The 22,500-nt window shown below is 54.5% G+C and overlaps 1 protein-coding gene across 1 annotated transcript in view; it reads left to right on the plus strand.

Moving 5' to 3' along the window:
- LOC133362953 (SLIT and NTRK-like protein 2) overlaps nucleotides 1-22,500 on the plus strand; it is a 123,805-nt gene that overhangs the window by 25,127 nt on the left and 76,178 nt on the right. The window contains exons 7-9 of the mRNA XM_061581930.1: nucleotides 7,777-7,827; nucleotides 10,488-10,630; nucleotides 13,836-14,077. Of these exons, the coding sequence (XP_061437914.1) occupies nucleotides 7,777-7,827; nucleotides 10,488-10,630; nucleotides 13,836-14,077 (436 nt within the window). The remainder of the gene's footprint in view (nucleotides 1-7,776; nucleotides 7,828-10,487; nucleotides 10,631-13,835; nucleotides 14,078-22,500) is intronic.

Below are 22,500 nucleotides of genomic sequence, written 5' to 3' on the forward strand. Positions count from 1 at the left end.
GGGGCCATGTACCGTCAAATCTTGGGTGAGAACCTCCTTCCCTCAGCCAGGGCATTGAAAATGGGTCGTGGATGGGCATTCCAGCATGACAATGACCCAAAAAACACGGCCAAGCCAACAAAGGAGTGGCTCAAGAAGAAGCACATTAAGGTCCTGGAGTGGCCTAGCCAGTCTCCAGACCTTAATCCCATAGAAAATCTGTGGAGGGAGCTGAAGGTTCGAGTTGCCAAACGTCAGCCTCGAAATCTTAATGACTTGGAGAAGATCTGCAAAGAGGAGTGGTGGGACAAAATCCCTCCTGAGATGTGTGCAAACCTGGTGGCCAACTACAAGAAACGTCTGACCTCTGTGATTGCCAACAAGGGTTGTCACAAAGTACTAAGTCATGTTTTGCAGAGGGGGTCAAATACTTATTTCCCTCATTAAAATGCAAATCAATTTATAACATTTTTGACATGCGTTTTTCTGGATTTTTTTGTTGTTATTCTGTCTCTCACTGTTCAAATAAACCTACCATTACAATTATAGACTGATCATTTCTTTGTCAGTGGGCAATCGTACAAAATCAGCAGGGGATCAAATACTTTTTAAATCCGTAATATTAAGTTCACTTGCTTGCTTGCGCGCTTACGACCGTGCAAATCTTTCGGTCGTTTTTTAACCCACTTCCCGTGATCCAATCGAGCTGACATTTTGCACACAGACTCGTTGTGCACTTTTTAGGAAAAAATTAATTCTATTTAATTATCAATTGCTTAATGGTGGCAGGCAATCATCTGACCCATAGGTGGCAGCCATCTCAAGCCAGAAAACGAGAGGACTCTAGCCGCCACGCATATAAAGGATTTATAGTGAAAAACTTTGTTTTTACGGGTTAATTTTTTCACTCACTGTATAGTCAATTGTATATATATATTCATTCTAGATTTGAAGTTTTCGTGACTGCAAGGATCCATACTCTTTGGTTCTTTCGGTAAAGTCACGTAGGTAGAAAAATTAGAAATAAATAAATTAAATCACGACGTATCGATTGCAACACAAGCAATCATCATCAGTTGTGACAACCACAGCAATACCCTGGAGTCTACAAACTAAGTTGCATCTGTGGCGATTGTTACATTGGGGAAACGAAACGTCATGTCTCTGACCGCAGAACTAATTCCTCCGCCGTTGCTGATCACTGATCACTGCTACAACGCTGTCGGCTCTCGTGATAATGTTTTCTCCGAGACCAAAGTGCTCTGCAAGCCGTCTGGCTACCATCAAAGAGTTGTTCAAGAAGCCATCCAGATATATAAACATAGACATACCTTCAACCGAGAGGACGGATACAAATTGAGCAATCAATGGAAAGATGTTATTAACTGGGTAACATTTAACAGTTCATAGTTTCGACTTAAAGCTTTCGTGACTGCAGGGATTCATCTTCTTGGTTCTTTCGGTAAAGTCACGTAGAAGGGAAGTAATAAAATAATAAAAATAAAACATAATATTTTTTTATTATGTTTTATTTTTATTAAGTATTTTTATTATTAAGTAATAAAATAATAAAAATAAAACATAATATTATTTTATTATGTTTTATTTTTATTATTTTATGTTTTATTTATTTTTATTTTATTACTTCACGTAGAAGGGAAGTAATAAAATAATAATAAAAAACATAATATTATATTATTATGTTTTATTTTTATTATTTTATTACTTCCCTTCTACGTGACTTTACCGAAAGAACCAAGAAGATGAGTTCATAGTTGTTCCGGGTACTGGCCTATTTCACCGAGTTAATTACATCCTCAGCGTTCAGCAGCGTGGCTATTTTGTTGCGAGTGCCATCATCTGCTTTGGCGGCAATCGTTGTAGATGCGTAGCTCTCCCCCCCCCCCCGTCACCGCATCATGTTACTTACAGCCCCCCGCCAGCATAAACCATGTTTAGTTGTTTCTTTTTTTTCACACTATTGTTATGTAGGCCAGGTTTAGTCCCAAACCGTACCTCTCCATAACAAAGGCTCACCACCCTCTTAAGCCTCACCTTACCATATGAATAAAAAGTGTGCTGTACTTGGCCCCTTCCCCCCCCCCCCTCTCCAACCATTATATAAACGGAGTGGTAGCTCCTGTAATCTCTCATTCACTTGATAAAGCTGTCGTGGCTGTGACGGTTCCACCTGAAGACGGAGGCTTGTGTTGCCTCCGAAACGTCGTGATTTTTATTTTACTTTTATTAATTTTAATGTTTTACCTACGTGACTTTACCGAAAAAAACTAAGAATATGAATCCTTGCAGTCACGAAAGCTTCAAATCTAGAATCAGCATAAACCCCTTGACTCCGGCATTTCTTCCACTTCAGTAAAATTATATATACGTGTATTGTTCGGTGTGTATAGTTAGGATGATATATTTCGGTTTAAAGCTTTCGTGACTGCAGGGATTCATCTTCTTGGTTCTTTCGGTAAAGTCATCACGTAGAAGGGAAATAATAAAATAATAAAAATAAAACATAATAAAATTATTCTCACGACGTTTCGGCCACAACGCAAGCAGCCGTCCTCAGGTGAAGACCAGGTCTGTCGGGAAGACAGCGTCTGAATGAAACACCACCAAGCTTGGCAGCGTATATTTAAGCTGGGTTGGAGGGGGAAGAGCGCCTTGACAAAATAATTTGCATATCAAGAGGAATTTAGCATATTTATGGGAAATGCAGAACCCACGACCTCCTGTATACCAGGCGAGGTAGTTAACATCTCCTAGCCACCGTGATGATGATTATGAGAGAGACGCAGGCTCCAAATATACAGCAGCAGCAGCAGGCATCGTCAGGGTCAGGATCGAACCCATGACCTCCTGTAGACCAGGCGAGGTAGTTAACATCTCCTAGCCACCGTGATGATGATTATGAGAGAGACGCAGGCTCCAAATATACAGCAGCAGCAGCAGGCATCGTCAGGGTCAGGATCGAACCACGACCTCCTGTAGACCAAGCGAGGTAGTTAACATCTCCTAGCCACCGTGGTGATGATGATGAGAGCCAGAGAACAGGCAAACTCCAAATGTACAGCAGCAGGCGTTGTCAGGGTCAGTATCGAACCCACGACCTCGTGCACACCAGCCGGGGTTAGTTACGTCTAAACCAAAACTATTCTTACTTCAACAGGTTAGGGCCACGTTACGCCAGCTCAACAAAGCGGCAAATGGTCATCACGTGCAAATTCACAGCAGCGGCCGAACAGTGCTCATGAACGCGTGATACGTTCATTCTAAATGTGGAGGGGGGGAAAACCGGGAGGACCCGGGGAAAAATCCACGCGATCACGGGGAGAGAGAGAGACACGCAGGCCAGAGGTCGCAACCGGGTACCCGATACCCGTACCCTACCCGATACCCGGCTACCCGTACCCGGCTGGGTACGGGTACCTGTTTGCGACCCTGGTGCGGCCGGGTACGGGTAGGCCGTGAGTCACTGGTGAGTCACCGTTTGTCACTCATTTCCCAACGTCTTGTCTCTTCTCTACTATGGGGACCTCATTTGCCAGTAAAAATATGATAATTGGTTCTTTACCCTTCTATCTGGCAACAAAACTGACACCTTTTTGCAACGAGTCATGTTTGCATAGACCGCAATACCTGCAGTCATAATACAAACAAAAGAACATAACAGTGCACATTATCAGAGTTATGTTCTTTTGTTTGTATTATGACTGCAGGTATTGCGGTCTATGCAAACATGACTCCTTGCAAAAAGGTGTCAGTTTTGTTGCCAGATAGAAGGGTAAAGAACCAATTATCGTCTTGTCTCTTCTCACAATTCAAGTTCCTAGAATCAACCCACCCGCGCCCGCAACATGGCTTCATCCCAGAGGTCGCAATCGGGTACCCGATACCCGTACCCTACCCGTACCCGGCCGGGTACGGGTAGCCGGGTATCGGGTAGGATACGGGTACCCGTTTGCGACCTCTGATGCAGGATCCCAATATACAGCAGGCGTCAGGGTCGGGGATCGAACCCACGACCTCTTGTATACTGGGCAAGGTAGTTAACATCTGCCAGCCACGCAGTGCCCCAAGTAGGTCACGGGGAAATGCATTGTTCTCCCTCCAGGGGAGACATCGGTGATGGGGAGAGTGAGTGAGTGGGTGAGTGGGCGAGTGGGTGGGTGAGCGAGCGGGTGGGCGAGTGGGTGAGTGAGCGAGCGGGTGAGTGAACAAGTAGGTGAGTGAGTAGGTCAGTGCGTGAGTGGGTGGGTGGGTGAGTGGGCTAGTGAGTGGGCGAGCGAGCGGGTGAGTGAGCGAGTAGGAGAATAGGTGGGTAGGGTGAGTGGGTGGGTGAGTGGGTAAGTGAGCGAGTAAGAAAATAGGTGGGTGGGTGGGTCAATGCGCGAGTGAGTGGGCGAGCGAGCGAGTAGGAAAATAGGTGGGTAGGGTGAGTGGGTGGGTGAGTGGGTAAGTGAGCGAGTAGGCGAGTGGGTGAGTGAGTAAATGGGTGAGCGAGTTGGTGAGTGAGCGAGTTGGTGGGCAAGTGAGTAGATGAGTGGATGAGTGGATGAGCGAGTGGGCGAGTGAGCGATTTGGTGAGTGGGTGAGCGAATGGGTGCGTGACTGAGCGACTGAGCGAGTGAGCGACTGAGCTAGTGAGCGAGCGAGTTGGTGGGCGAGTGAGTAGATGAGTGGATGAGCGAGTGGGCGAGTGAGCGATTTGGCGAGTGGGTGAGCGGATGGGTGCGTGACTGAGCGACTGAGCGAGCGAGTTGGTGGGCGAGTGAGTAGATGAGTGGATGAGCGAGTGGGCGAGTGAGCGATTTGGTGAGTGGGTGAGCGAATGGGTGAGCGAATGGGTGCGTGACTGAGCGACTGAGCGAGTGAGCGACTGAGCGAGTTGGTGGGCGAGTGAGTAGATGAGTGGATGAGCGAGTGGGCGAGTGAGCGATTTGGCGAGTGGGTGCACGAATGGGTGCGTGACTGAGCGACTGAGCGAGTGAGCGAGCGAGTTGGTGGGCGAGCGAGTTGGTGGGCGAGTGAGTAGATGAGTGGATGAGCGAGTGAGCGATTTGGTGAGTGGGTGCGCGAATGGGTGCGTGACTGAGCGACTGAGCGACTGAGCGAGTGAGCGAGAGAGATACCTAATGAATGGGAGCCTACGGTAATGACAGCACGTGCTGCCATGCTCGAGAGGATACGCAGGAGGGCTGTGGTACCGGGAAACCAAACGTGTTAACGCAACATCCTTCCCTGGCTGTCATTTTAATGAGCAGGACCACAGAGGGGTAAGCGTGTGTGTGTGTGCGTGTGCGTGTGTGCATGTGTCTGCACGTGTGTGTGTCAGTGCCTGTGTGCGTGTGTGTACCTGCGCGAGTGTGTGTCTGCGTGTGCGTGTCTGCGTGTGTGCGTGTCTGCGTGTGCGTGCATGTGTCTGCGCGCGTGTGTGCATGCGTCTGCACGTGTGTGTGCATGTGTGTGTGTGCATGTATGTGCATGTGTCTGTGCATGTGTCTGCGCGTGTGTCAGCGCCTATGTGCGTGTGTGTGCATGTATCTGCACGCGTGTGCGTGCATGTGTGTGTGTGTGCGCGTGTGTGCATGCATGTGTCTGCGCGCGTATGTGCGTGTGTTTCGTGCGTGTGTTCACCGGTTAAGAAACATTCAGCCTGGCCTGCCTACGATCCATGCTGGGTCTAACCAGCAGGCTGGATTGTGTGAGGAGCTCACAAATCCTTGAAAGATCTGGACAAAGTCCCATCGGTGAGCTCCTCCGGCAGGCAAGGCTGCGTTGGCTGGGTCATGTAGCCCGCATGCCCAGCCAACGCATGCCTAAACAGCTTTTGTTCCGCCGGATCGAGGGGGCTAAACGGGCGCGGCACGGGCTAAAGAAGAGACGGAGTGATGTGGTACAGGAGGACGTGGAGCTGAGTGGACTTGCCGATGACTGGTACCAGCGGTGTCAAGATCGGCCTCTGTGGAGGAGGCTCGTGAAGGACGCTACTGGGCAGTTGGAGGCAGTCGCCCTCCAACAACAACGGAGGGCGGAGAAGCGACGCTCACAACAACGAGCGGAGCGCCGGGTGGCTAAAGCACAGCAAGTTGGCACAGTAGGGGCACAGGTGGTGCATCAGCCAGTCATCTCGGTCATCTCAGTCAGTCGACCCGTGGCACCTGCTGGGTCTGCCCCGTGACCTCCTGCCAGCGGGCGTTCGACACTTCAGGTGGCCTCAAGGTGCACGTGGCCTGGCATCGGTGATGAGCCTGGACCAACGGCCTTCGTTGGGGGCGTGGTGGTGGTGGTGTAGCGGTCCTGGGCCTCCCCTAGGTCGCCTCAGCCTCAAATGTGTACCTGGTGCAAGGTGCAGTAAACATCGCCACTGGGGAGACAAAGGCGGCCGGGCGTGGTGCTGGCCACCCACCCCCTCGTGTGCCACAGTGCCGGCTGTCATAGGCGCTGTTCGCTAACAGCACTTGGCCACCACAGCCTCTGTGAAGACGATACGGTGGATCCGCGTCTTTGGTGGGGGTGGTGAGCGTGTTGGTGGTGGGGGTGGTGAGTGTGGTGGTGGTGGGGGTGGTGAGTGTGGTGGTGGTGGTGAGCGTGGTGGTGGTGGTGGAGAGTGTGGTGGTGGTAGGGGTGGTGAACGTGTTGGTGGTGGTGAGTGTGGTGGTGGTGGTGGAGAGTGTGGTGGTGGTGGGGGTGGTGAACGTGTTGGTGGTGGTGAGTGTGGTGGTGGTGGTGGTGAGTGTGGTGGTGGTGGTGGAGAGTGTGGTGGTGGTAGGGGTGGTGAGTGTGGTGGTGGTGGTGAGTGTGGTGGTGGTGAGCGTGTTGGTGGTGAGTGTGGGGGTGGTGAACGTGTTGGTGGTGGGGGTGGTGAGTGTGGTGGTGGTGAGCGTGGTGGTGGTGGTGGAGAGTGTGGTGGTGGTAGGGGTGGTGAGTGTGGTGGTGGTGGTGAGTGTGGTGGTGGTGAGCGTGTTGGTGGTGAGTGTGGGGGTGGTGAACGTGTTGGTGGTGGGGGTGGTGAGTGTGGTGGTGGTAGGGGTGGTGAGTGTGGTGGTGGTGGTGAGTGTGGTGGTGGTGAGCGTGTTGGTGGTGAGTGTGGGGGTGGTGAACGTGTTGGTGGTGGGGGTGGTGAGTGTGGTGGTGGTGAGCGTGGTGGTGGTGGTGGAGAGTGTGGTGGTGGTAGGGGTGGAGAGTGTGGTGGTGGTAGGGGTGGTGAGTGTGGTGGTGGTGGTGAGCGTGGTAGTGGTGAGCGTGGTGGTGAGGCGGTAGTGGTGGAGAGCGTGGTGGTGGTAGGGGTGGTGAGCGTGGTGGTGGTGGTGGTGGTGGTGGTGGAGAGCGTGGTGGTGGTGGTGAGCGTGGTGGTGGTGGTGAGCGTGGTGGTGAGCGTGGTGGTGGTGAGCGTGGTGGTCGTGGCTGCTGCGGTGGTGGTGGTGGTGGTGGTGAGCGTGGTAGTGGGGGTGGCGAGCGTGGGGGTGGTGGTATCGGTGGTGGTGGCGGTGGTAGCGGTGGCGGTGGTGAGCGTGGTGGTGGTGGTGTCGGTGGTGGTGAGCGTGGTGGTGGTAAGGGTGGTGAGCGTGGTGGTGGTAAGGGTGGTGAGCGTGGTGGTGGTAAGGGTGGTGAGCATGGTGGTGGTGGAGAGCGTGGTGGTGGTGAGCGTGGTGGTGGTGGTGTCGGTAGTGGTGGTGGTGAGCGTGGTGGTGGTAAGGGTGGTGAGCGTGGTGATGGTGGTGGTGGCGGTACCGTTGCGTGTGGTCCTCCGCTGGCGCTGACCGCGGGCACCGGCGTCCCGGACAGAAGCCGAATTCGGGCGACCAGATCCTGGAGGTGCTGTCGGGAGAGCGACAGGCGAGTGGAAAACGCCTGCGCAGAGGACACACACAGAGAGAGCGAGAGAACCCAGTGTCACCTCTAACAGGCTGTTGTGGCACACTCACTCGCTCACCTACACACACTCACTCGCTCACACACACACTCACTCGCTCACCTACACACACACACTCACTCACTCGCCCACACACACACTCACTCACTCACTCGCACACACACACACTCACTCACTTGCTCACACACACACACACTCGCCCACACACTCAGTCGCTCACACACGCACACACTAACTCACTCGCACACCCACAAACTCACTCGCTCACACACACATTCACTCGCTCACACACGCACATATTCACTCGCTCACACACGCACACACTCACTCACTCACTTGCTCACACACACACACACTCGCCCACACACTCAGTCGCTCACACACGCACACACTAACTCACTCGCACACACACTAACTCACTCGCACACTCACAAACTCACTCGCTCACACACACATTCACTCGCTCACACACGCACATATTCACTCGCTCACACACGCACACACTCACTCACTCGCACACCCACAAACTCACTCGCTCACACACACACACACACATTCACTCGCTCACACACACACACACATTCACTCGCACACACACACACACATTCACTCGCTCACACACGCACAAATGCACTCGCTCTCTCGCCCACACACACACACATTCACTCGCTCGCTCACACACACTCACTCACACACACACGTACTCGCTCACACACACACGTACTCGCTCACACACACACACACTCACTCGTTCACACACGCACTCACACTCACTCACTCGCTCACACACACACACACACATTCACTCGCTCACACACACACACACATTCACTCGCTCACACACACACACACATTCACTCGCTCACACACACACATTCACTCGCTCACACACGCACACATTCGCTCGTTCACACACACACAAATTCACTTGCTCTCTCGCCTACACACACACACATTCACATCGCTCACACACGCACACATTCGCTCGTTCACACACACACAAATTCACTCGCTCTCTCGCCTACACACACACACATTCACTCGCTCGCTCACACACACTCACTCACACACACACGTACTCGCTCACACACACACGTACTCGCTCACACACACACACACACTCGTTCACACACGCACTCACACTCACTCACTCGCTCACACACACACACACACATTCACTCGCTCACACACACACATTCACTCGCTCACACACGCACACATTCGCTCGTTCACACACACACAAATTCACTCGCTCTCTCGCCTACACACACACACATTCACTCGCTCGCTCACACACACTCACACACACACACACGTACTCGCTCACACACACACACTCACTCGTTCACACACGCACTCACACTCACTCACTCGCTCACACACACACACACTCGCCCACACACTCAGTCGCTCACACACGCACACATTCACTCGCTCACACACGCACACACTCACTCACCCGCACACTCACAAACTCACTCGCTCACACACACACACACACACACTCACTCGCTCACACACGCACACATTTGCTCGCTCACACACGCACACACTCACTCACTCGCACACTCACAAACTCACTCGCTCACACACACACACTCACACACTCACTCGCTCACACACGCACACATTCACTCGCTCACACACGCACACACTCACTCACCCGCACACTCACAAACTCACTCGCTCACACACACTCACACACTCACTCGCTCACACACGCACACATTCACTCGCTCACACACGCACACACTCACTCACCCGCACACTCACAAACTCACTCGCTCACACACACTCACACACTCACTCGCTCACACACGCACACATTCACTCGCTCACACACGCACACACTCACTCACCCGCACACTCACAAACTCACTCGCTCACACACACACACACACTCACTCGCTCACACACGCACACATTCACTCGCTCACACACGCACACACTCACTCACCCGCACACTCACAAACTCACTCGCTCACACACACACACACTCACTCGCTCACACACGCACACATTTGCTCGCTCACACACGCACATTCACTCGCTCACTCACCCACACACGCACACATTCGCTCGCTCGCACACACACCCACTCACCTCACTCATACAGTGGCTCGCACACCTGCACACTTGCTTACATACCCACAAACTGGCTCGCACACCAACACACTCACACGCTCATACACTCACTCGCACACCCACACACTCACTCACTTATACACCCACGGCACACGAGGGGGTGGGTGGCCAACACCACGCCCGGCCGCCTTTGTCTCCCCAGTGGCGATGTTTACCGCACACACCAGCTACTCACTTGAGGCCGAGTCGACCCAGAGGAGGCAAAGGACCCCTATAGTCTTAACCGCGTTGGAGCAAGTGCCGTTAGCGCCAGCGCCGTTACCACGTCTGGTACCTGCATGAGCAGTCACCACGTCTGGTACCTGCACCAGCAGTCACCACGTCTGGTACCTGCACCACCAGTCACCACGGCTGGTACCTGCATGAGCAGGCCGAGCCGGCGCTGCTGGGCGTGCCGGAGCGCGACGGCGCTGGCTGAGCCGTCGCGCTCCTCCGCCTGCCGGTGCAAGGCGCTGGTCTCCTGCCGCCGCCGCTGTAGCGCCGAGCGCCGGCGCTGCACCTCGGCGCTCAGCAGACGGCGCCGCGAGCGGAGCTCGGACAGCCGCCCGTCGGCGGTGGTGGCGCTGGTGGCGCTAGTCCTGGCGGTGCCAAGCGCTGGTGCAGAGACGGAGGAGAGGAATGGTGTGTGTGTTTGTAAGACACACATACACACTTCACACACACACACTCAGCCGCTCCACTCACTCACCAACACCCTCACTCACCCTCTCACATACTTACCCACAGACCCAATCACTCACCCACTCCACACATTCACCACACTCAACCACTCCACACGCACACACTCGCCCCACGCACTCACCCACCCACCCACTCCCACTCTCCACTCACACACACACTCACCCACTCGACTCACTCACCAACACCCTCACTCACCTTCTCACCCACTTACCCACCGACCCAATCACTCACCCACCCATCTACCTAGAAACCCACTCTCACCCACCCAACTCACCGCCCCCTCACCCACACAACCACACACTCACCCACCCCACTCACTGCCCCCTCACTCACACATCCACTCACCCACACTCACCACCCCACATACCCACAAACATCCACCGCCCCACACACACTCACCATCCCACTCACCCACACCCCCCCCCAGCTACTCACCCACACTCACCGTCCCACGCACCCACACCCACCCACCCACCACCCCACACACCCACACACAAACCCACCACCCCACACACTCACCCACCCACCACAGCACCCACCCACCCACCACCCCACACACTCACCCACCCACCACCTCACACCCACACACAAACCCACCACCCCAAACACTCACCCACCCACCACCCCACACACTCCCCCACCCACCACACCACACACTCACCCACCCACCCACCACCCCAAACACCCACACACCCACACACCCACCCACACACACACTCACCCACCCACCCACCACCCCACACACCCACCCACACACCACCCCACACACTCACCCACCCACCACCCCACACACCCACACACTAACCCACCAACCCACACACTAACCCACCCACATTCAGCCACACACCCACCCACTCACCCACACTCACACACACTCACTCACCCACACTCACCCACACTCCCCCACACTCACCCACCCACCCACACACAAACCCACCACCCCACACACTCACCCACCCACCCACCACCCCAAACACCCAGGCACCCACACACCCACCCACCCACACACACTCTCACTCACCCACACTCACCCACCACCCCACACCCACCACCCCACACCCACACTCACCCACCACCCCACACACTCACCCACCCACCACCTCACCCACTCACCCACCCACCCACACACCCACACACACACACCCAACCACACACACACACCCACCACCCACCACCCCAAACACCCACGCACCCACACACCCACCCACACACACACTCACCCACACACACACTCACCCACCCACCCACCACCCCACACACTCACCCATCCACCACCCCACACACCCACCCATTCACCACCCCACACACCCACACACAAACCCATCACCCCACACACTCACCCACCCACATTCAGCCACACACCCACCCACTCACCCACACTCACACACACTCACTCACCCACACTCACCCACACACTCACCCACCCACCCACCACCCCAAACACCCACGCACCCACACACCCACCCACACACACACTCACCCACCCACCCACCACCCCACCCACCCACCCACACACCACCCCACTCACCCATCCACCACCCCACACACCCACACACAAACCCACCAACCCACACACTAACCCACCCACATTCAGCCACACACCCACCCACTCACCCACACTCACACACACTCACTCACCCACACTCACCCACACACCCACACACAAACCCACCACCCCACACACTCACCCACCCACCCACCACCCCAAACACCCACGCACCCACACACCCACCCACACACACACTCACCCACCACCCACCACCCCACCCACCCACCCACACACCACCCCACACACCCACCCATCCACCACCCCACACACCCACACACAAACCCACCAACCCACACACTAACCCACCCACATTCAGCCACACACCCACCCACTCACCCACACTCACACACACTCACTCACCCACACTCACCCACACACCCACACACAAACCCACCACCCCACACACTCACCCACCCACCCACCACCCCAAACACCCACGCACCCACACACCCACCCACACACACACTCACCCACCCACCCACCACCCCACCCACCCACCCACACACCACCCCACACACCCACCCATCCACCACCCCACACACCCACACACAAACCCACCAACCCACACACTAACCCACCCACATTCAGCCACACACCCACCCACTCACCCACACTCACACACACTCACTCACCCACACTCACCCACACACCCACACACAAACCCACCACCCCACACACTCACCCACCCACCCACCACCCCAAACACCCACGCACCCACACACCCACCCACACACACACTCACCCACCCACCACCACCCCACCCACCCACCCACCACACACCACCCCACACACCCACCCATCCACCACCCCACACACCCACACACAAACCCACCAACCCACACACTAACCCACCCACATTCAGCCACACACCCACCCACTCACCCACACTCACACACACTCACTCACCCACACTCACCCACACACCCACACACAAACCCACCACCCCACACACTCACCCACCCACCCACCACCCCAAACACCCCACGCACCCACACACCCACCCACACACACACTCACCCACCCACCCACCACCCCACCCACCCACCCACACACCACCCCACACACCCACCCATCCACCACCCCACACACCCACACACAAACCCACCAACCCACACACTAACCCACCCACATTCAGCCACACACCCACCCACTCACCCACACTCACACACACTCACTCACCCACACTCACCCACACTCCCCCACACTCACCCACCCACCCACACACCCACACACAAACCCACCACCCCACACACTCACCCACCCACCCACCACCCCAAACACCCACGCACCCACACACCCACCCACACACACACTCACCCACCCACACTCACCCACCACCCCACACCCACCACCCCACACCCACACTCACCCACCACCCCACACACCCACACACACACACACACCCACCACCCCACCCACCCACACACACCCAACCACACACACACACCCACCACCCACACACCCACACTCACACCACCCACCGGCCTCCCCGCCGCGTAGCTGCGCCTGCAGCTCCACGTTCCCCCTCGCCGCCCGTGCCCCACCCGCCGCTCCTGCCCCACCCGCCCCACCCGCCCCGCCCGCCCGCCTCACCAGGAAGCTGAGCGCCGCGGCCGGTGCCCCCCCCCGGCCCCCCTCCAGGGCCGCCAGGGCGGGGCGGGTGGCCCCTGGGAGGGCTCCAGGCCCAGCTCGGCGGGCCGGGCGGACGTCCGGCGGGCCGGGTCGGCGTCGGCCTCGGAGGCCGTCGAGTCGGGGTGGCGGTGGCGGGGCAGCCTGCGACGGGCGGGCGGTCGCCGTGGGCCGCTGCCCTCCGTCGGGGGGGCCCCAGGGGGGGGCCGGTTTGGCCGCCCGCTTCAGCGGACCCTTTTGGGGGGCGGGGGGAGAGGAGTGGGGGGGGGGGCAGAGGGAGATGCGTTCGCGTTCATGTCGGCGGCGTGGGTTTCGTGGCGGGCAGTCGTGGTGGTGGTGGTGACGGTCTTGGCGGTGGTGGTGGTCGTGGTGGTGGTGGTCGTGGTGGTGGTGGTCGTGGTGGTGGTGGTCGTGGTGGTGGTGGTGATGGCAGTGGTCGTGGTGATGGCACGGTTGGCTACATACTGCGAAAGAAGTTCAACATCCCTACAACACACTGCACCACAGACTCAACACTGCACCACAGACTCAACACTGCACCACAGACTCAACACTGCACCACAGACTCAACACTGCACCACAGACTCAACACTGCACCATAGACTCAACACCATAGACTCAACACCATAGACTCAACACTGCACCCAGACTCCACAGACTCACAACTGCAATCCATAGACTCAACACCCATAGACTCAACACTGCAGGCCATAGACTCAACACTGCACCATAAGACTCAACACTGCTGGCACCATAGACTCACACATAGACTCACCCATAGACTCAACACTGCACCATAGACTCACCACTGCCCATAGACTCAACCTGCACCATAGACTCAACACTGCACCATAGACTCAAGCACCATAGACTCAACACTGCCCATAGAACTCACACTGCACCATAGACTCAACACTGCACCATAGACTCACAGCACCATAGACTCACACTGCACCATAGACTCAACACTGCACCATAAAGACCTCAACACTGCACCATAGACTCAACACTGCACCATAGGCTCAACACTGCACCATAGACTCAACACTGCACCATAGACTCAACACTGCACCATAGACTCAACACTGCACCATAGACTCAACACTGCACCATAGACTCAACACTGCACCATAGACTCAACACTGCACCATAGACTCAACACTGCACCATAGACTCAACACTGCACCATAGACTCAACACTGCACCATAGACTCAACACTGCCCATAGACTCAACACCATAGACTCAACCTAGACTCAACACTGCACCATAGACTCAACACTGCACCATAGACTCAACACCATAGACTCAACACCATAGACTCAACACTGCACCATAGACTCAACACTGCACCATAGACTCAACACTGCACCATAGACTCAACACTGCCCATAGACTCAACACTGCACCATAGACTCAACACTGCACCATAGACTCAACACTGCACCATAGACTCAACACTGCACCATAGACTCAACACTGCACCATAGACTCAACACTGCACCATAGACTCAACACTGCACCATAGACTCAACACTGCACCATAGACTCAACACTGCACCATAGACTCAACACTGCACCATAGACTCAACACTGCCCATAGACTCAACACTGCACCATAGACTCAACACTGCACCATAGACTCAACACTGCACCATAGACTCAACACTGCACCATAGACTCAACACTGCACCATAGACTCAACACTGCACCATAGACTCAACACTGCACCATAGACTCAACACTGCACCATAGACTCAACACTGCCCATAGACTCAACACTGCACCATAGACTCAACACTGCACCATAGACTCAACACTGCACCATAGACTCAACACTGCACCATAGACTCAACACTGCACCATAGACTCAACACTGCACCATAGACTCAACACTGCCCATAGACTCAACACTGCACCATAGACTCAACACTGCACCATAGACTCAACACTGCACCATAGACTCAACACTGCACCATAGACTCAACACTGCACCATAGACTCAACACTGCACCATAGACTCAACACTGCACATAGACTCAACACTGCACCAGACTCAACACTGCACCATAGACTCAACACTGCACCATAGACTCAACACTGCACCATAGACTCAACACTGCACCATAGACTCAACACTGCACCATAGACTCAACACTGCCCATAGACTCAACACTGCACCATAGACTCAACACTGCACCATAGACTCAACACTGCACCATAGACTCAACACTGCACCATAGACTCAACACTGCACCATAGACTCAACACTGCACCATAGACTCAACACTGCACCATAGACTCAACACTGCACCATAGACTCAACACTGCACCATAGACTCAACACTGCACCATAGACTCAACACTGCACCATAGACTCAACACTGCCACCCATAGACTCAACACTGCACCATAGACTCAACACTGCACCATAGACTCAACACTGCACCATAGACTCAACACTGCACCATAGACTCAACACTGCACCATAGACTCAACACATAGCACCATAGACGCAACACTGCACCATAGACTCAACACTGCACCATAGACTCAACACTGCACCATAGACTCAACACTGCAACCATAGACTCAACACTGCACCACAGACTCAACACTGCACCATAGACTCAACACTGCACCATAGACTCAACACTGCACCATAGACTCAACACTGCCACCATAGACTCAACCATAGATCAACACCATAGACTCAACACTGCACCATAGACTCAACACTGCCCATAGACTCAACACTGCACCATAGACTCAACACTGCACCATAGACTCAACACCATAGACTCAACACCATAGACTCAACACTGCACCATAGACTCAACACTGCACCATAGACTCAACACCATAGACTCAACACCCAAGACTCAACACTGCACATAGACTCAACACTGCACCATAGACTCAACACTGCACCATAGACTCAACACTGCACCATAGACTCAACACTGCACCATAGACTCAACACTGCACCATAGACTCTGCACCATAGACTCAACACACTCAACACCATAGACTCAACACTGCCCATAGACTCAACACTGCACATAGACTCAACACTGCACCATAGACTCAACACTGCACCATAGACTCAACACTGCACCATAGACTCAACACTGCACCATAGACTCAACACTGCACCATAGACTCAACACTGCACCATAGACTCAACACTGCACCATAGACTCAACACTGCACCATAGACTCAACACTGCACCATAGACTCAACACTGCACCATAGACTCAACACTGCACCATAGACTCAACACTGCACCATAGACTCAACACTGCACCATAGATCAACCCATAGACTCAACCCCCATAGACTCAACACTGCACCATAGACTCAACACTGCACCATAGACTCAACACCATAGACTCAACACCATAGACTCAACACTGCCCATAGACTCAACACTGCACCATAGACTCAACACTGCACCATAGACTCAACACTGCACCATAGACTCAACACTGCACCATAGACTCAACACTGCACCATAGACTCAACACTGCACCATAGACTCAACACTGCACATAGACTCAACACTGCACCATAGACTCAACACTGCACCATAGACTCAACACTGCACCATAGACTCAACACTGCACATAGACTCAACACTGCACCATAGACTCAACACTGCACCATAGACTCAACACTGCACCATAGACTCAACACTGCACCATAGACTCAACACTGCACCATAGACTCAACACTGCACCATAGACTCAACACTGCACCATAGACTCAACACTGCACCATAGACTCAACACTGCACCATAGACTCAACACTGCACCATAGACTCAACACTGCACCATAGACTCAACACTGCACCATAGACTCAACAATGCACCATAGACTCAACACTGCACCATAGACTCAACACTGCACCATAGACTCAACACTGCACCATAGACTCAACACTGCACCATAGACTCAACACTGCACCATAGACTCAACACTGCACCATAGACTCAACACTGCACCATAGACGCAACACTGCACCATAGACTCAACACTGCACCATAGACTCAACACTGCACCATAGACTCAACACTGCACCATAGACTCAACACTGCACTATAGACTCAACACTGCACCACAGACTCAACACTGCACCACAGACTCAACACTGCACCACAGACTCAACACTGCACCATAGACTCAACACTGCACCACAGACTCAACACTGCACCACAGACTCAACACTGCACCATAGACTCAGCACTGCACCATAGACTCAACACTGCACCATAGACTCAACACTGCACCATAGACTCAACACTGCACCAGACTCAACACTGCCCATAGACTCAACACTGCCCATAGACTCAACACTGCACCAGACTCAACACTGACACCACAGACTCAACACTGACACCATAGACTCAACACTGACACCACAGACTCAACACTGACACCACAGACTCAACACTGACACCACAGACTCAACACTGACACCACAGACTCAACACTGACACCACAGACTCAACACTGACACCACAGACTCAACACTGCACCATAGACTCAACACTGCACCATAGACTCAACACTGCAGCATAGACTCAACACTGCAGCATAGACTCAACACTGCACCACAGACTCAACACTGCACCATAGACTCAACACTGCACCACAGACTCAGCACTGCACCATAGACTCAACACTGCACCATAGACTCAACACTGCACCATAGACTCAGCACTGCACCATAGACTCAGCACTGCACCACAGACTCAACACTGCACCATAGACTCAACACTGCACCATAGACTCAACACTGGCCATAGACTCAACACTGCACCATATACTCAACACTGCACCATAGACTCAACACTGCACCATAGACTCAACACTGCACCATAGACTCAACGCTGCACCATAGACTCAACACTGCACCATAGACTCAACACTGCACCATAGACTCAACACTGCACCATATACTCAACGCTGCACCATAGACTCAACACTGCACCATAGACTCAACACTGCACCATAGACTCAACACTGCACCATAGACTCAACGCTGCACCATAGACTCAACGCTGCACCATAGACTCAACACTGCACCATAGACTCAACACTGCACCATACAAACATTCATCATATAGACTCAACACTCCGCACCTCCGATTAGCACGGTACCGTGTGAAAGAAGTTCAACATATTTATGTAACATTATTAAAGAGAGAGAGTCTAAATCTTGCGTTAAACCCAGAATCTCAGTGGTGGTGGCTCATTAACTAATTGGCTAATTAAAATCACTGGCAGATTTTTGTCAGCTTTAACTTTTACCACTCAAGAACATCTTAAATAGAAACATGCTTCAGAACTCTGTCTATATATGGGAGCGGGGGGGGTGAAGTCACAAATGGATCTTTCATCAATTGACAAGTCAGGCCAATAGCTCTTAATGAGTATCTGGGGAGTATGGATCACGCGGTGCTCGTGTGTGTGCTTGTGTGTTGGCGTGGGTGTGCGCGTGTGTTTGTGTGTGGGTACGTGTGTGGGTGTGTGTGTGCTTGTGTGTGGGTACGTGTGTGTGGATGTGTGTGTGTGCTTGTGTGTTGGCGTGGGTGTGCGCGTGTGTTTGTGTGTGGGCGTGGGTACGTGTGTGGGTGTGTGTGTGCTTGTGTGTGGGTACGTGTGTGTGGATGTGTGTGTTCTTGTGTGTTGGCGTGGGTGTGTGCATGGGCGTGTGTGTGTGCGGGCGTGGGTATGTGTGTGGATGTGTGTGTGCTTGTGTGCGGGTACGTGTGTGTTTATGTGTGTGTGTGCTTGTGTGTTGGCGTGGGTGTGCGCGTGTGTTTGTGTGTGGGCGTGGGTACGTGTGTGGGTGTGTGTGTGCTTGTGTGTGGGTACGTGTGTGTGGATGTGTGCTTGTGTGTTGGCGTGGGTGTGCGCGTGTGTTTGTGTGTGGGTACGTGTGTGGGTGTGTGTGTGCTTGTGTGTGCGTGTGTGCGGGTACGTGTGTGTTTATGTGTGTGTGTGCTTGTGTGTTGGCGTGGGTGTGCGCGTGTGTTTGTGTGTGGGCGTGGGTACGTGTGTGGGTGTGTGTGTGCTTGTGTGTGCGTGTGTGTGGGTACGTGTGTGTTTATGTGTGTGTGTGCTTGTGTGTTGGCGTGGGTGTGCGCGTGTGTTTGTGTGTGGGCGTGGGTACGTGTGTGGGTGTGTGTGTTTGTGTGTGCTTGTGTGTTCTTGTGTGTTGGCGTGGGTGTGTGCGTGGGTATGTGTGCTTGTGTGTGCTTGTGTGTTCTTGTGTGTTGGCGTGGGTGTGCGCGTGGGCGTGTGTGGGTGTGTGCGTGGGTACGTGTGTGTGGATGTGTGTGTGTGCTTGTGTGCGCTTGTGTGTTGGCGTGGGTGTGTGCGTGGATGTGTGTGTGTGTGGGTGTGTGCGTGGGTATGTGTGCTTGTGTGTGCTTGTGTGTTGGCGTGGGTGTGCGGGTACGTGTGTGTGTGTGTGCGCTTGTGTGCGCTTGTGTGTTGGCGTGGGCGTGCGCGTGTGCTTGTGTGCGGGCGTGGGTACGTGTGTGTGGATGTGTTTGTGCGTGCATGTGTGCGTGAATGTGTGCGTGCGTGGGTGCGTTGGCGTGGGTGTGCGCGTGTTGGCGTGTGTTGGCGTGGGTGTGTGCGTGGGTACGTGTGTGTGGATGTGTGTGTATGTGTGTACTTGTGTGCGGGCGTGGGTGTGTGTTTGTGTGTGCTTGTGTGCGGGCGTGGGTGTGCGCGTGGGTGTGTGTTTGTGTGCGGGCGTGGGTACGTGTGTGTGTGGATGTGTCTGTGCGTTCATATGTATGTGCGTGTGTGCCTTGGCGTGGGTGTCCGCGTGTTGGCGTGTGTGTGTGCGTGGGTGTGCGTGCTTGTGGGTGCATGTGTGCTTGTGTGTGTGCTTGTGTGGGTACGTGTGTGTGGATGTGTCTGTGCGTGCATGTGTGCGTGGGTGTGTCTGTGCGTGCATGTGTGCGTGTGTGTGTGTGCGTGTGCATGTGTGCGTGTGCATGTGTGTGTGTGGGTGTGTGTGTGTGGGTGTGTGTGTGTGCGTGTGGTGTAATGGTTAACGCTGCGCTACGAACCCGGCGACCCAGGTTCGATTCCCGATCACGGCCACCAAAACCGCTGACAATTTTCCAAACCGGTCCTGGGCCTTCCCTAGGTCGACTCAGCCTTAAATGAGACAAAGGCGGCCGGGCGTGGTGGTGGCCACCCACCCACCCCCTCGTGTGCCACAGTGCCGGTAGCCTTCATAGGTGCTGCTCGCTAACAGCACTTGCCCCAACAGTCTGTCAAGGCTACACGGGGGATCTTTGTCTTTGTATGAATCATTGTGCGTGGGTGTGCGTGCGTGCCAAAGACAAAGACCCCCCGTGTAGCTTTAACCAGACTGTTGGGTCAAGTGCTGTTAGCGAGTAGCAGCAGCAGCACCTGTGAAGGCTACCGGCACTGTGGCACACGAGGGGGTGGGTGGCCAGCACCACGCCCGGCCGTCTTTGTCTCCCCAGTGGCGATGCTTACCACAGACCGCACTAGATAACTAATTTGAGGCCGAGTCAACCTAGAGGATGCCCAGGGCCGGTTCAGATAACCGTCACCGGTGGCGTTGGCCGTGAGCGGGAATCGAACTCGGCACCTGTGTCTGTCCCGTGACCTCCTACTGCACCTAGCCTGGCACAGTAGGGGGGTACAACTGGTGGTGCATCTGCCGGTTATTTCAGTCACCAAACCCATAGCACCTGGGTCTGCCCCGTGACCTCCTACTGCACCTATCCTGGCACAGTAGGGGGGGTATAGCTGGTGGTGCATCTGCTGGTTATCTCACTCGGTCGACCCATGGCACCTGTTGGGTCTGTCCCGTGACCTCCTACTGCACCTAGCCTGGCACAGGAGGGGGTACAGCTTGTGGTGCATCTACCGGTCATCTCAGTCGGTCAACCCATGGCACCACATGGGTCTGTCCCGTGACCTCCTACTGCACCTAGCCTGGCACAATAGGGGGGTACAGCTGGTGGTGCATCTACCGGTCATCTCAGTCACCAAACCCATAGCACCTGGGTCTGTCCCGTGACCTCCTACTGCACCTAGCCTGGCACAGTAGGGGGGGTACAGCTGGTGGTTCATCTACCGGTCATCTCAGTCGGTCGACCCATGGCACCACATGGGTCTGCCCAGTGACCTCCTGCCAGCAGCGAGCGTTCGACACTTCACGTGGCCTCAAGGTGCACATGGCCTGGCACAATCGTCGTGGTGACGTCACCGCCACTTAGTGGCAAATGGCGGTTGTTTGTAGTGTACACGTGTGTGTGTGTGCACGTGTGTGCGTGTGTGTGTGTGCGTGTACACACACACACCCGCGCACAGCGCAAACGCTCACAGTGAGGAGTAAAAGTTTGTAGTAAACAAAAGATGAAAAAAATTCCCTTACTGCTGCTCTGGCACACAAAGACAAAGATCCCCCGTGTAGCCTCTAGCAGACTGCAGGGTCAAGTGCTGTTAGCGAGTAGCAGCAGCGCCTACGAAGTCTACCGGCGCTGTGGCACACGAGGGAGTGGGTAGCCAACACCACGCCCGGCCGCCTTTGTCTCCCCAGTGGCGATGTTTACTACACACAGCTACTCC

The sequence above is a fragment of the Lethenteron reissneri genome, unplaced genomic scaffold, assembly GCF_015708825.2.
Source record: "Lethenteron reissneri isolate LAM-NWPU_2019-01 unplaced genomic scaffold, ASM1570882v1 scaffold_1638, whole genome shotgun sequence".
Classification (NCBI taxonomy): domain Eukaryota; kingdom Metazoa; phylum Chordata; class Hyperoartia; order Petromyzontiformes; family Petromyzontidae; genus Lethenteron; species Lethenteron reissneri.